This window comes from Rhopilema esculentum, chromosome 10 (assembly GCF_057945365.1).
Source record: "Rhopilema esculentum isolate cy_ngs chromosome 10, ASM5794536v1, whole genome shotgun sequence".
NCBI classification, from domain to species: Eukaryota; Metazoa; Cnidaria; class Scyphozoa; order Rhizostomeae; family Rhizostomatidae; genus Rhopilema; species Rhopilema esculentum.
In genome coordinates this window covers 404,901-422,317 of record NC_142824.1, presented here as the reverse complement: position 1 = coordinate 422,317, position 17,417 = coordinate 404,901, and the positions used below count along the sequence as shown (strand labels likewise).

General features: G+C 35.8%; 1 protein-coding gene across 1 annotated transcript; it reads left to right on the top strand.

Annotated features, from left to right (window-relative positions):
• Positions 1-3: 3 nt before the first annotated feature.
• LOC135693475 (protein MEMO1) lies at positions 4-16,736 on the top strand. The gene is made up of 10 exons (XM_065211981.2): positions 4-106; positions 5,328-5,418; positions 9,659-9,740; positions 10,492-10,560; positions 11,197-11,309; positions 11,637-11,748; positions 12,281-12,423; positions 13,937-14,013; positions 14,695-14,799; positions 16,098-16,736. The coding sequence occupies exons 2-10, from the start codon at positions 5,370-5,372 to the stop codon at positions 16,230-16,232; spliced, it is 885 nt and encodes a 294-aa protein (XP_065068053.1). The 5' UTR covers positions 4-106; positions 5,328-5,369; the 3' UTR covers positions 16,233-16,736.
• The last annotated feature ends 681 nt before the right edge of the window (positions 16,737-17,417 follow it).

Genomic DNA, 17,417 nt, shown 5'->3' with positions numbered 1-17,417 from the left:
TTCACAAAAGGCCTCGTTCCTAATAAAAACAATAGCCGGAGATCGCTTTCTGAAAAGCTTGAATAATAAAGCTTTAAAGCAGGGTAAAGAAACATTTTTTGTTGAGGTAAGAAAAGGATTTTTCAAGGCATATTGACTTACTGCTGAATCATTTTCTTGCTATTCATTCAAGGCCTATTGCTATTACCTTTTGTCTATTGCCCGAAAAGCAGATGTGCGAATTTCCAAGGATCCAACTTCATTGTTGATATGCCAATTAAAAATATTTTAGTTAATTTTAACTTACAGTTATAATTTGAATTTATATCAAAATCAGACACACAGATTATTTAATAACAAGTTTATACAAGAAAAGAAACTAGCTTCCAGTGATCATCCTTTTCCGAGTCGGTTTTTTAACAAATAATTCATCAACTTGGTCGACCACACAACACATCCTACCTCTCTAGATCTAGTAGCAAACCTCACAGGCACATAACAATATGGCAAGTATGTGGAAGAGGAAAAGTTTGAAGTCAAGTTTCTATCCAATTCACTGTTTCGGGTTGATATCATTGATTTTTTATCTTGCTATCTACAGACCTTTCTCAGAAATGGACTTCAGATTTGAAATCATGATCTTGAAATTATTTTATACTGAGAACTTCATGCTGTCTGGACCGTTCAGTTGCAAGTTACTTCGTTTTGAATATTTATATATTTCTTTAGATTTGACGGGGATTTGGTGCTGTAGTGAAAAAATTTCACTACGACAACATGAAATTTTCGGCACAGAGTAATTGATACAACTATCTATGCTTGTGACAACAGTATACTTATTGATAGTATCATTGGAACATTAGAAAGTGATGTCCTTAAAATTGCAGAATGGTTTCTGAACAACTGTATGAAGTTGAATGAGGACAAATTCCGTCTAATGGTCTTTGGGAGTAAAAGTAATGATATTTCTTTAGATATCGCAAGTGTCAGGATAAAAGAGAGCATGGAAGAAAAGCTGCTTGGAGTGATTTAAAAAGCAATTGAGATCCATTTGCAAAAAGGCTGGGCAAAAGCTACACGCTCTCTCGAGAATCTCTCACTTTCTTGATACTGAACAATTAAAGAGAATAATGAAGGCATCTATCTTGTCCCAGTTCAACTACTGTTGTCTTGTTTAGATGTTCTGCGATAGAACACTTCATAGTAAAGTTGATCACATTCACGAACGGGCATTGCAGATAACTTACAAAGATATCAAATCAGATTTTGACACAATGTTACTCAGAGACACAATGCGGTCCCAATCCACATTAGGAATTTACAACTGTTGATGATTGAAATCTATAAAACAAAATGGAAGCTCAATCCTACTTTCATGAATGATATCTTTATTGAAAAAATCATAGTACATATAGATTGAGAAGCTGCCACAATCTACTACTGTCACAAGCGCACAATATGTGCTATAGTTTAGAGACGATATCGTTTCTAGGGAGTAGATTGTGGCAGGCACTTCCCAATGACATGAAACAATCAGATACCCTCTCCAGGTTTAAATAGAGAGAATAAAATCTTGGAAAGGCAGGCTTTACTGAGAATAAATTAGCACAAGTGTGGCATTTCACACCCCTTGACTGTTTCAGGTGTGTGATGGAGTGCTATCGGTGTTTATTAAGTCATTTCTTCAATTTTCTCACAACTTTAACAATGAATATCTATGGCCAGGGATCTTTACTAAATTTGATACTGAAAATATATTAGATGCAGTTCCCAGCAATCCTTCTTGCCACCAACCATTCTGGTAGACTTCATGAAACCCTTGAAAAATGTTAATATTTTGGCCGCAACTTTCAAACATGTCTCATCAAAAGGAATATAAAAAAAGTTTTGAAAACGGCACAATTTAGAACTGACACCATTGACAATGTTTCAGAACAATACTATTGCAGATTTCCCTCTTTTTGAATCCAGAGTACTATCATCCTGCTTCCAAGTGTAACCCTTGAAAACTTCATGCCTTTGTCACAACCTGCCGCTTTCCAAATTTTTCCGTTTTCATATGAAAACGATACAACACTGAATAATTTGTGGAAGAACAGGACATTCTTGTCAGACAAATGTGCCATATTTCCTTTGGCAAAGTCTTTCAAATCAAAACTGTAGCCCTTTATGAATGATGGATGCCTAATGATCAGGTATTTTGCACCCAACTTGCAATATTGTTTACATATTGCTTATTATTGTGGGGTTAAATAGTATAGCCTAAAATGTCACCGTTTCATTAATATGGCGAGCTCCTTTGTGACCCTTTTACTTTTTTGCTGAAGATGCCAAATTTACGAACAGAATAAATATGGCACAGATCTAAACTGGAAGATTTTTTTTAATGTAACTTAGTTAACCATTCGAAAATGGTAGTTAAGAAACATGTGCATGCTAACAAAGGTCTATGATAAAAAATGCGAGTTGGTTCTCTCAACACTTGGCTAGAAGACGATTGTAAATTGTCGTATAATGATGGTTTCTGCAGCCTTAGATGTAGGAATGAAATTTATCGGACTACTACTAGCCCAATGCTACAGTCATTTGGTCCGTGTTTCATTGCTCTCAAGTGTCGTCACAACAGCCCTTCAAAATGATTACGGTGACCCAGTACGTTGGACAAGACCGGTAAAACACATCAAAATAAAAAACACGAAACAATTTAATATTGTTTTTTGTCACCTTATTAGTTTCCAGCGCTTTGGTTAAAAAACAAACAAATTATTACAAAAATAGGCGTGCGATTAAACACACTCCTCGGTGCAGTGGCGGACTGGCAGGGATGCTAGGTTGCGATCGCAACCCGGGCCCTCTCAACTTCATAATAACCGGGCCCTCCGTAGATAAATTCGAGAAAATAACTCTGTTAATTTTAAAGATATCTATGTTCAAGAGAATACAAGTCACAGAAATGAAGATAAATCCTTAGGAAGAAAACATTTCAGTATTGCTTACCAGGGGCGTTGTGGCTAGGCGGGACACCGGGAAATTTCTCGGTGGGCCCCTTTCAAGTGAGTTTGTAAAACCCAGGAAAATATCTAATATGAACAAAATCTTTGGTGAGAAAATGCCTCACTTACATTTATACTCAGGTTCACAGTTCAGAATTAGAGGAGGTAAACATTTACAAACAGGCAACTGTGAAAGAGATGAGTGGAATATGAACAGGGCTTCCGACGAGAGGGGGACAAGGAGGGGCAAACTGTCCCAGGGCCTGGAGGTTTAGGGGTCATCTTAAAGCAAGGAATTCCAATTTAAGGACTGAATTTTAACGAAACACAACAAAGTATGCCTAAAAATTTATGAAACGAGGTAAACGATTGTAAAAAACATTCGAAAACGTGTTTCAAGCTAATTTAAAGGGCGTGGCCGAAGCAAATTTTCCGCTCGCTTCGCTCGCAGTGTATATAGGTCTTCCTTTCCATTTTGGTTAGTATCAACTGTGCACTACAGCATTGGCTTTCTTCCTCATTTTTCGCAGTCTTAAAGTAACTATGGGTAGAAATAAGGGGCTACACCCCAACAAATATAGCAGATGAACCTTTCAAAATGATAAAAACTGGTATCTTTTTTATATTTCATAGGTGCATGGTTTCCAGGTACATATCATTTTTGGCGACTAAGGTTTGTGATTGGAGATATCATACACAAGAGTGGGCCCCCTTATGATAATTTTCTTCCGGCCCTTTCCTAGGAGCCACAACGCCCCTGTTGCTTACATTATACGTAGTACGGACCCTTTTCTGTATATAGCTATTTTTTTTTAAATACAGGTATCTAGGCCGGGATGGTCCTTAACTGCTTACAATTTTACAGCGATAAAAGTGAATTTTTTTTAAAGCTACGAACAATAAAGAAACTAATAATTTAACTACAAAGTTATGCAGGCTCTATAATGAACGAAATTCAATAATTAAGGTATAATAATTGTATAAAAATATTAAACGCTTAAATGCTGGGGTCGCTTAGGAATTTCGACCTTTTCTCAAAGGACTTCTTGAAGAATTTTGCTAGAAGTTTTGTTATGTAGTAATCCTCTTTGCTCATTAGCCAAATGAACATATTTAATTCGTTCAATAGCAACCCGAGAGATTTGCTGCCAGTACGCCTCTGCCTCGGTTTAGGGAGGCGTGTACCAGCGCGTGCAAGTGTGATCGCATGCCTTTCCCTGGAAGGCCTGGAAAGGAGAGGAATGTAACTGTAGACTGTGTAGACCTTTCGTGGCTCAGTTGAGGTTCTTGAACAGATAATGTATTGTATTGTAATTGCCAAAAATGCTGAAAAAACATTGTAAAATATGTATACATGTATTTATACTTAATTATTTCTCATGTTAGATATATATGTATATTTATTTCTCTTACATCTATATTCAAGTCTTTTTTGATACGAAACAACTTTCTATAAATTTCTGAAAAATTTCAGCTATGAAGAAGACTGAGATGCGGTCCTGATAATATTAGGCGTGCGATCGCACGTGCACGCCCTCCACTCACGCCTAAAACTCCCGAGACATGCTTTCTATCGCACGCGCTGTTCCACGTTTTGAATTACGATTCTTGTTCTCTTTTGTTTTTTTTCATTTCTTGTTAATTTTCTTTAAAGTAATTTTTAATTTCTTTTCTCTGGGTTATATTGATGCCATTTCCGGAGGCATTTTAACTCTTTAATTCGTTTCCATTAGGCCCGGTTTCCATTACTCCGTTTTTGTTTGTCATCTTTGATGCATGAGATATCAAGCCGATCGTTCTGTGATCTTCACATTTCTTGGCAGCTGGTTTCTTCTGTAGCGACACCATCACGCTTTTGACAGAAATCCTCCGGCCATTTTCCTTCTAAATACATCTGCAGGCATAGCATCACTAACTCCTCCAATGCAGTGCCCTTTAAGGTCTTGATAATTCCCGCCTGTTTATTGTTATTCTTGTCTCCACTTTTTTTCGATACGCATCTGGTTATAAATTTCTGCTTCTCTTTAGCCACTATGTGACGTTTGTTTTACCAGGAAAAATGCTTTGTTTCCGCTTTTCTGGCTGATCTTCAAGATATTTTGCAAACTGACAGTCACATTTATCACGAAAAAGGAATTTCGAAAAATAAATTTAATGTTTAGAGACTGAAAAGAAACTTAATCACAGACTGCTTCCTTAGGGCTGTCTGCAAATGCATCATATACCTGACTGGAAATATTCAGGAAACCAGAGACTTTTTTCTTATAACTTCCTTTTTATAAGCTACACAGCACTTTAATGCTTCAGTTGCTTTGTATATGTTCATTGTTCAAATGTATATGTTCATTGTTTTAGGAAGTGCTAATATTGAAGTCTACCGTCTTAAGAGCTTTCAGTATGTCAAAGCGGGTAGCGACACATGCAGGAACTTGGTACAATGCAGATAGTAAGTTCTTGTGGTCTATGTCAGTCACTGACTATAAAGGAGACTTGATCGAGCTGCTACTGTGACAAGAGTGTCGCCATTCGAGAAGAGGATCCCAGAACAGCCCATCAGAGGAGAGGGCCTTCCTTTCAAACCAAGCAATATTTTCACCTGCTTTAGCCTTTTTCTTGAACGCCTATCCATGTCATTCGAGGATTCGTTTTGAAGAAATGGCTTCTCGCCTCTGTTTTAGGCCTTCTTCCTTTTGAAATTGAGCGGGCTTCAAGCCTTCATGTTCCAAGACAATAGAAAGCTCGATCCAGTCTTTTTTGTAGGTCAGTGATGTCAGAGCCCTCCATCATTGAAAGATCATACAAATGATTGTAGATTTTTGTACATTAAGTTTTCTGCTGTCGATAGAAGGGGGAATATTAGAGATGATCAATTTATTTGCCAATTTTTATATAAGCAAGTTGAATAAGTCTCTAAGAACCTGATGGATCTATATCCCTGTATTTATAAGTGGAAGGTGTCATTAGTCGTTTTCAATTTTGTTACCATAAGAAAACATGTTGCAAGTAAAATATGTTGTTACCGGACGCCGTTCATGTTTGGGCAAAATGTTAGTTAACTTGTTTGTTTTTAAAGTTAGGTTTACCTTACATTGGTTGCTCCTCTTCTGAATGCACTTCTTCAGAATCTAGAGCATTTTGTTTTTTCACAGTTTCAAAATAAGCAGAGCTTCTTCTCACTAATTCAGTAGCTGTAATTTCTCTTTTGCTTGAATCTTTCCAAAAAGAATCTTATCACAAGTATTTTTGATGCTATTTTTCAATGAAAGTTCGCTGAAAAATAGCCAGGATTCTCAAGTAATTGTAAGTATTTCATGTACACTTTTAAATTAGTTAACTTGATCAAGAATCCAACCTGTCACAAGTTAGACAACCCACGATGTATAGATTGATACTGACAAACTGTTTAAGTCCCTTTCAAAACACGACTAATGTTGAAACAGGGTTGTCTGACTTCCACGTAATGATACTGAGCATACTCAACGGTGATTTCACCAAGAGAGGTCCTAAAATACTTACATATAGAGGCTACGAAAAATTCAATATTCCGAGCCTTAGATCTGAAATTTTGAATCATCAAATACTAAGCTTTAGAGACTACGGAAGTGTTGATATCTCAGTCAAAAGTCTTCTTAATAAACATGCCCCCAGTAAGAGAAAGCATGTTCGTGCAAACGACAGGCCATTTATGACGAAAGAATTACGTAAGGCAATAATGCATCGTAGCGAATTGAAAAATAGATATACTAATAACAAAAATGAGGAAAATCATAAAGCATATAAACGGCAAAGGAACAAATGTGTCAAGTTATTACGTAATGCTAAAAGCAGTTATTTTAGGAACCTAGACTTAAATAATCTTACAGATAATCGCAAATTCTGGAGAGTGATCAAACCGGTCTTTGCAGAAAAGATAAAAACAACACCCTTCATTACATTGGAAGAAAATGGAGAATTAATTAGTGATGACCGCAAGATTGCAGAATTATTAAACAACTACTTTATAAACATAACACAAGATCTAGGAATCCAACAAGATATAGCTCACATATCAGTTACAGATGGTATAAATGACCCAATTGATAAAGCCATTGAGAAATATAAAAACCACCCAAGTATCATAAAAATAAGAGAAATGTACCCTGACCCACAGCCCTTTGAATTTAGGGAAGTTAACAGTGGGGAAATTTGGGATCAGAGAAACAAACTTAATACCAGAAAGGCCTCACCAATAGAAAGTATACCTGCTAGGATATTTAAAGAATATTCAGACATTTTCTCTGAAATTTTACAAAGAACATTTTATGAGGACCTATCTAATATGACATGTCCAAAAGAACTCAAATTAGGAGACAACTCATCGTTGCATAAAAAAGATGATAAATCCAGTAAGAAAGATTTTAGACCAATTATTACCTTACTGTCAGCATCAAAAATATATGAGAGAATCATGGAATCACAAATTACTCCCTTCGCTCATGGTTTTCTATCACCACTGCTATATGGTTTCAGAAGGAATTATAGCACCCAACATAAATTACTCAGACTCATAGAAAATTGCTAAAAAGCTCTAGATACTAAACAAACAGCCAGTACACTATTGATGGATCTGTCAAAAGCATTCGACTGTCTGAATCATGACCTAATGATTGCTAAACTCAATGCTTATGGTTTTAGTAGCAGCGCCTTGAATTTCACATTATCGTACCTTAGCCAGAGGAAACAGAGAGTCAAAATAAACGGCTCTTTCAGTTTATGGAAAACCACGAGTCTAGGTGTGCCACAAGGATCAGTTTTGGGACCTCTCTTGTTCAATATATACATAAATGACATGTTTATGTTTATATCAAATAGCCAAATATTCAATTATGCTGATAACGCAACGCTATATGTCATCCACCAAGACATTAAGCAGGCTATTAAAATACTAGATCAAGACGTAGTTATTTTGAAAGAATGGTTTTAAAATAATTATATGAAAATGAATGGGGACAAATGCCACCTTATAAATTTTGGGAGCAGTGAAACATCTCTGAAAATAGATAAAACAATAATTAAACCAAGTAAAGAACAAAAACTTCTTGGAATAAGTATTGATAATAATTTGTCGTTCAAAAGACACGTACAATCGATATGCAAAAAGGCCAGCCACAAGCTACATGCTTTATCCCGAATCTCCAATTACATGGATGATAGAAAAGTGAAACAGACTATGCACGTCTTAATTTTATCACAATTTCGCTACTGCCCTTTAATTTGGATGTTTAGTGATCGACAGATGAACAACAGAACTAACAGAATTCATGTCTTTGCATCTTGCCTATGATGACTATGAATCAAGCTTTCAAACTCGTCTTGAAAAGACAACTCGACGTCTATCTATGATAAAAATCTGCAATTGCTTCTTACAGAAATACATAAAACTTTATATAATCTCAACCCAAGTTTCATGAAAGAAATCTTTTCTGAAAGAAATACATGCTATAATCTTAGAAACATATCCCGAATCTCGCTATCAAAACCAAAATCAAATTTTTATGGTATAGAAAGTACAACCTTTATGGGATCCAAGCTCTGGCAAGAGCTTACAAATGACATTAGAAACATCTTCTAGCCTCGCAATATTTAAGAAAAAGATTACAACTTGGAAAGATACAAAATGCAACTGCAGACTATGCAAACCTTACGTTGCGCAGATTGGATTCTTGAAATAGTCATCGAATAATTGTATATTTTTATCTAACGAGTCATCCTTTTGATTTTGTACATTTCCTACATCGTTTTATCCATTCATTGTAATTAATCTAAGATTTGTAAATGTAGTATAAATAGAAGGCTTTAATTAGCTGTTATATTAGCTAAAAAAAATTGCTTCGCCTACTGTAAATAATTTTATAATAATAATAACAATAATAATAATAAAAAGTAATCATTTGTTTGATTATGTTATATGTTGTGACAAGTCTACTTATTCTGCGAAATTCTCTAATTTTCTTAGATGTTGGCTTTCTCTTTCTTTGTCAGTATTTTTCCTTCTCATCATTTTCCTTGTCAGCATTTTTCCTTGTTTGTCGTTTGTCATCATTTTGTGAAGTTTCCGATAAACGTTTTGGTGTGTAGTAATCTCGCTTAGAGGTTTTGTTTTGAATCATGTATCAAGTACCTACCCGGTTATAGAGCTTGGTGCAAAATATATTTCCCTGTATCTGTTTTTGGAAGCGATACAGCGTAGACAGAAGATGATAATGATTGAAAAAGAGAGAGTAAAAATTTACGAAGAAAGAAAAGCAATTTTTGACCACATTAGGGAGAGTTCACAATTGATGACAACATTTACTAAGTGGGAAGGGACCTTAAATGTTTACATTAGTTCACAAGAGTTTAGGATAGATTTGGAGGGGGTAATACTGATGTACCGCGTTATTTTTGCTTAATAAGGTAACTTGGCAAATATTGTCAAATGTTCACGGTTGGGAGTATAGGGGCTCAACACGGGGTTGAAGTAGTCGATGCCAATTGTCAAAGCTCCTTAGTAAGGGCCTCATCACATCATAGGTAGTGCCATGGAAGCCTATACGTGAAATTCTCAGTGAAAGATTTGTCCATTCAAGATATTACTTTGTTATGTGTTGTTCTCAATAAACATTTCTCAATTTCAATTTAATTAATTAGTCACAATTTTTTTTCAGAATCAACTCTGGATTCACAACTAGAGGCTTGGCTTTCAAAAGCAGCAAAAGAAGCTGGTCTTGCTAGGGCTATTATTTCACCGTAAGCTACTTTTGCAATGTCATTCACAAGACCGCTCACATCAATGTAATTACACGTAATTACAGATAATATAACCTGATCAAATAATCATTCTCTGGCTTAGTCAAAATGATTAAAATGGTTCGCCATTGAGTATGACGAATAATAAACATTCTATCCGCAATGAGAAAATCACTTGTTAGAAGTCTTTATGGGCGAATATAATTTTTTTTCGTCTTATATAACAACGTTCCTGTTTAAATGGCGATAGAAAAGCCTGACCAATCTAATTAATGATTAAAAGACCAACTTACAGAAAAGAACCCAAAATGGCCTTACGAAAGCGAGGCTGTGGAAAGTGCAAATAGCCGTATTGTAGTATCTAGCCTTCTGCTTTAATTCTTTTTTGAACTAAACATTTAGTTACCACTTTCTAGCCGTTGATGAAATTTAACAGGTATTGGTCAATAAAAGAAATCTAGATATTCTCTTAGCTCTTTTAGACAATCATTAGCTTTGGATTTACAGCTGTGCAACGGGTAATAGTTTTGTAGCTAGAAATGATGTACGTTTAATGTGATTAACCTCACGACGTGAGGTTTACGTTTATATTTAAGAATTGTATTTAAGTATAGCCCACGTTAAGCTAAGTTTCTACCAGCCTAAGTTAAGTACCTGTATTTTGAGAATCTTGCCACAGTTTTGGAGTGGATAAAAGACACTCAAGCAAAGGATTAACAACTGAATCTTTTCGCTCACGACTTTTCTCTAGGCACGCTGGTTACTCTTATTGTGGCTCCTGCGCAGCACATGCATATAAGCAAATAGATCCTGGCAACATGTGAGTGTTTATTGATCAGAAACCACAGTAATCATATTCTGTTCCCCAGCCATAAGCACCTCCCCATTAAGGTTTTCCACTATAACAACCTTTTCCTTTCTCTAGTGTGCTTTTACGTTTATGATGTAAATGTTCTTTCTCAAATTATCTTGCTAATTCTGGTAATTACTTTTCCTATTGGCAATGAACTGTGCTAACAATGTGCGAATATTTTTGAATTCCCAAAGAAAGGTTTGCGAATTCAAAAATGTTCGCACGCGCTAGGAAGATCCTCCAGCTTTAACATACAAAATTTCTGTGCACCTAGCACTAGCCTGCCAACTGTCACTTCGGATACTCATGTTTCGACATTCAAGGCTCCAATAGATATATACCACTAAGATATGCCAAGAAGCATCTCCCCAATTAAAATATATTTTTTGTAACTCCAACCTGGGGGTCCTGAAATTTTGAATCACGGTCCTACCGCAATCCTTTTTTATATTCCAGCATTGTTTTTGTGAAATGTTTTTTGCAATATTAATTTAGACCTGACAGAAATAGTTCAGCGTTAGTTGCCATTCTAGGCCAACTGTATGGCAATAAGCTTTCTCAGCCATTTTTTGGTTTATTTCTTAAACACTTACTTATTTGCAGAAAACGAGTCTTTATTCTGGGTCCTTCCCATCACTATGGATTACCTGGCTGTGCACTTACCAAAATGGCAGTTTACCAGACACCACTCTACGATTTGAAAATAGATACGGAAGGTAAAACACACAGTTTGTAGTTCAAGATAGAATTTGCACTCACTATAATTAGGACCATGCCGTTTAAACGTTTACGTTTTATGTAAGTATTATTCTTAATTATCACAAATAAAATACTATGCAAGGGAGAAAAAGCATTCAGTTTGATCTTGTCAAGTTCAATCCTAACTTTTTAGTTTCAAGATTAGCATTGTCGCATATAGTTTGAGATTCATTCCCAACCGTTTGAAATGACTGGACATAATATTTGCGAGCATAGAAGAGTTCAATTATTTCAATATGAAGCAGCTTTTCTTAGGTACTTCTCAATCTTTTTCCGACATGTAGTGAACAATGAGCTTTTCGGAACCGGAAAGTTTGATAACATGGATTTGAAAACGGATGAGAATGAACACAGTATAGAGATGCAGTTGCCGTATATTGCCAAAGTAATGGAGAGGTAAGAAAAAGCAGCCTGTTCTTAGAAATTGATTGTGACGATGGTGTGTGTGAAGAATTCTTTCACTATTGAGGCCTCTTTGTCTGTTCTTCTTCGCTTGAGTGAAGGAAGTTGAGCATATGCAGTGAGGAACTGTGGAGGTGGAATCAGATTTAGACATCTTGAAGTGCGGAAAGGAATAGTCCAGAAATAACAGAAATATTACATTTTCGACGGCGCTGCTTTATTGCAATAAGTCTACCTGGTAATACAAAATCCTTTTGTGAACATACTCAAGTGTGAAGATTGTAGACAACATAATTAGGGCACTAATTCCGACCCACAACTATAGAAATGCATGCTATATTTATTTATATATTAAGGATTGTGAATATGATAAAGTTGGATATGATAACTGTTTATACTCGGATTTGTTTATTATGATATCATCTGTAGTATCAAACTTGTGCCTCTTACGTACCAAAAGTGCTTGAACCAACATTGTTCAATTTTGCCAACTTTTCTTAACGCACTAGTTATTCATTTTCTTTAGATATCGTGGCTCTTTTACAGTAATACCCGTCTTAGTTGGAAGTACAAACAAACATAGGGAAGCTGTATATGGAGAAATATTCAGTAACTATATTCTGCAACCTGAGAATTTCTTCGTAATTTCGTCTGATTTTTGCCATTGGGGTACGTACGTGCTATGGAACTTTTAGTCCTAATTACTTGCTTTATATGAGGTAATATTTGTATACAATAAAGAAGTGCCCTTTAGTTTTGTAGAACGTATGCAATTTTTGATGAGAAAAGACAACAAATTGGAAAGGAAACTTTAAAAATAAAGCATTTTTTGTTCTAATATTTTTGTAAACATTATTGCTCTTTCTGATCTTAAAGCTCCTAAACTCAAATTTATCCACGGGAGTCCTGTTATTATTGGCGAAAAAATGTTTCAAGCCAGAGATCTATGATTAGATCATGAGATGCATTGACACATGAGTTTGCCATGAGTTTGTCACGAGGCTTCGTATTTCCGTTCAGCGATCTTTTGGCAAACCCAAATGGCAATGTGAAAGCATGGACCCTACCCAAGCAGGACTGATCGGTTTTTAATGCTGTTTACTTGCAAGTTTCAAAGGACTTGAATTCTTTACTTACTCCGATTTCTTTTTCGCGTTTTTTATTAATGGAAATTGCTAGATGAACATGAGCCTTACAGTAAATCCACGCATATAAGAACCTACTATTTTGAGGTTCAGGCTGAAGGAGGTTCATATTGGAAAGGTACTTGGATTAATTTCAGGGTATCAAGGTTCTTATTCGAAGGATCACTTATTCAAAATTTTAGGATTCATTATCAAGAGATGCATTCAACCCTGTTTTTCCTTTTGGCAATGTTATTAATGTAACATTACAAAGATATTTACAGGAAGACATTTGAGCGCACTGGCTGCCTTATGACAGTGGGTGGATCTGGAGATGATCTCATACGTCCTCAGGAATTGAAAATTATGAATTCTAATGCTTTTTTCATATTTCAACATTTTGAATTTTGCTATATATAATTATGTTAAAAAGTCAAAGTGGTTTAAAAGTTATCTTTCGTTAAAGTGTATAAAATGCTCAAAATGCACAATTGAAAATTTTTAAACCGATTGTGATTTTACCTCATCTTTAAAAATCTGGGAGTAAATAAGGACCATTGAAAACTCTATTTTTTGCCCTTGGGAAAAGAACCTATTATATTTTATCACACTGAGACAGGTTCTTAATTACAAGGTGCATAATTTAGGAAAAACAGCCTATAGGTTCTTATTTCTGTAGATTTTTATATGCGGGGATTTACTGTATCACTATCTATTTTAATGTTATTGTATATTTTCACCTATGAGAGATGGGTCGTTTGTATCAGCTCGCTTGCTATAATACTTTTGACGTGGTGTCCAAGTCAGACCTAAGCTATTTTTGACTCAGGTCTACACTTAATTTCAGAAATCTAAGTTAAATCATTTTCGATTTTTTCTCTTCCTTAGAGTTTACTTATATCCACGAAAATCATTACATTACATTTTCCTAAAAACTACTTTCAGTACCCTGGATGTGCGACAATATCATATTTTAGGTCTTTCTAGAACACCTCGTTTTTCACAACTAAGAAGTTTCGATACTTGCAGTTGTTTTGCATATTATTCATGTATTTCAGGCAAAAGATTTAGATACACCTATGTTGATAAGTCGTTCGGGAAGATTCATCAGTCGATCGAAGCTTTAGATAGAATGGTGAGCAACCAAAACTACAGAGCTCTCCACTTGCTTCAGAAGTGCTCTTTGGCATTTTTTAAGCAATGTTTTCTCTTTTAATTCCAAATCATTGAAATAATTTTAATAACCCATTACATTTGCTAAGGCGGCGATGTTTTACGCTCGAAAATGCTACGATAGTCGCTTTTACTACGATAATCACTTGACTCTGTTTCGTGAGATTTGTCCCGGGGCTATGTTTTCCATATGGAGGATACTCGCCAGCATCTACACAAAAGAGGAAAAACCTAAATCTGGTTTTTATGAATGTATTTCTCTTCCCCTCATACTGTACTTGTGAAAGATGTCTTTCAGAAATTGTATATGATTATTATTCTAAGATAAACATGTAGCACTACCATTTAGCACGTTGCATATAGTTATTTGATCTCACCAATACAGTCAAAAGTGGTACTAGCTAGTAAAAAACCTTTTATTAATGTTTAATATCAGCATTGGCTGCGATTTCTACTTGATCTTGAACAAAATTCGATGCACTTGTGCCTAGATTTAAAAGATTTTATCAATAACTTACTTGTTTATATGAACCGTGAATTACTCATATTGGCTTAAGAACATTGTCCATTTCAGATTGAAACACAGTAATACAGCCGCTTGCTCTGAATTTTATGTGAGATTTTTCTCTTTGATTTTTCAAAGGGAATGGATCTCATTGAAAGATTGGATGTAGATGGCTTTCACGAATATCTGAAGAAATTCTCCAATACTATCTGTGGCAGACACCCAATTGGGATCTTTCTCAACGTAACTTTTATTCATTTTTAACTATGATATGTTGATTCCTTTGTTTCTGATTTTTTTTCAATTTACGGATGCTTTTATTTAATGAATGGTTGTGGCGATGTACTGGCTAAAATAGTTACTTCATGCTGTTATCAATAGAATTGGAAACATGAATTTCTCCACATCACGTGGAATTTGTGATACTAAAGGCAAAACGGCAGAGATCTCATTTTTATGTCAATAGTGAGTCATCATCCTGATGTTGAGCTAAGAAAGTTTTAATTACACACGGAGCAAGTGGACCAAGAGTTAATGAGCCAAGTGACAAGGCACACTACAGCTGGGTCAATAGCGAATGAAACAGGCGCGACCGCACAAAGGACAATGCTATCAACAATAGAAGGCCCGCGCGCGTATGGAAAATGAGGGAATGAATCCAGAGTCATTAGGGAAAGGACTTTTGGACTAGGTGCAAATGGACAAAAAGCAAATGTACCAAGACCAAATTTAACTTGTGCACCGTCATCACCGTAAACCATCCCGTAAACCATTTGCGGAATAATTAATTCCTATAAATTGGTTACACTAATTTTGATCTCCGCTGAGGCAGCATCTGTTGAAACACTGCAGCGGCTACAGAAAGCTGTCACAAGCTTCGTACCTTGACAATGTACCCATAAGAGTTTTTTTTAAACTTGGATGGCTACCAATTGCAGAAAGATGAGATTTAAATCCATTAAAGTTAGCCTTCAAGGTCATCCAAAACACTGAGCTGCAAACATGAAACTTTGAATTTCCTTGAAGCCATACCTGTAGTGGATATGCTCGATAATACCATTATTATTACAAGTATATGATTATTATAAATTCTGGAAAATATTCGTCGTGATATGATGAGTAACAATATCAGAAAGCATGCAATGCTACGCTGCAATACACCAAATAACTCGGGTGCTGCAATGCTGAAAAAATCTCGGTGCTGCAATCAGTGCCAAAAGGCTGCAATGGAGTTACCCTGCTATTTTCAAAAAGTTCTAATTCAATTAGGGGACATTCTCTTTGTGAAGTAGAACTTTGGTATAATCTGAAAAATAATCAATTAAATCACTCTATTATTAGAGTGACATGAAGATCAGTACGATTCGGGCGTTATGTAAATAGAATTGTTGGAGTTTTTTGTGCGAAAACCTCGTTTTCAATGTTCATTTGCAACAACAAGATCAAAAATTTCTATGAATCTGATTAATAATAATTTGAACCCGTTTATATTATGATAAAGTAACGTTCATATTAGCTTATTCTTCTCTGCCTTGTTTCAGGCCTTGGAAATCGCTAAGAAAAAACAGCCAAATTTGGAGCCCAAGTTCAAATTTCATGCATATTCGCAGTCTGGATCCTGCGTTGACATGGACGACAGCTCTGTTAGCTACGCTGCAGGGGCATTGACACTCTAAATTATGATTATTGTTATGTTAACATTGCTAGTATTTTGACCTTTTAGACCCTTTAGAAATCAAATGATGCCATGCCTCAGTGTATACATTTTTTACCCCACTTCAAAAATCAAGTCTGTTCTTACTTGTCTTACTCGTCGCAAGAACCAGAATTATAAATGACCCTGCGCTTTTAAGTCCTCCTTTTCTAATAAGTGTGCGAAGGAGAGGCCACGATAGCAGGCTGCTCGACGGACTCCGGAGGAAACCTTGCGGCGAAAAAACAATAAAATAGTAGTGTATAAGGAACACCGCAATGCGACGAGAATGAACAACAACAAACACACATAAATCAGTTATGGCTAATATTTCGCCCCGGCATACGGGGCTTCATCAGAGCAAAAAACTATCTTTTACTTTTCTAATAAGCCTGATATATCTTTTATCTTATATAAAATTTGTTTCATTCGTCTTTTACGGCACCCTGAGTTTATTGATTCTAAGAAATTTTGAAGAGATGATAAATTATTCATTGTCTTACCTGCACTCCCTGTCTTCCCTGTCTTCTAATTAATTTGAACCAGTTGATGTAAACTCCAGGCAGCACATATTTAGAATCACCCTCCACTTTTTATCAAGCTCCCTCCAGGGCCAACGCCACCGATTCTAAAGTTGGGGTGGGAGGGGGCTACCTATTTAATACTTAAAAGGGAGATTTAATACCTATACTTAACAAAAAAGAGGGCCATGGCCCACCCGGCCCTCTCTTAAAAGCTCTGCCTCAACATTGTCTGGAAAACAAAACTCTCGAGCATTGCCAGATTAAGTTGGTTGCAACTGGTGCAGTGGCATTGGGCCCATTCCTGAAATAGGCCCACATGGAAACAGACGAGAATTTTCTTAAAGATGAAAACTTTTCTTTTGCTATATTGACTACAAGAAAAGAATAGTCGGCTTGTACTTTAGAGCTGTTCGAGCTATGGGAGCTTTGATGGTCCTAGCAAAAAATCTACTTTGTTAGAACTTCAAAAAGGTTTGAGACAAAATTGTAAATAAATTTTCGAATTTTTTTGATTTACTCAGCATATAACTTTACAAAGTCATATAGTGCTTTTATGACCTGACGATTTCGCCACATATATTTTTACAAAATGATTAGTCAAGATTCAAGATTCTGTTGGCGATTTTGCCACATATATTTTTACA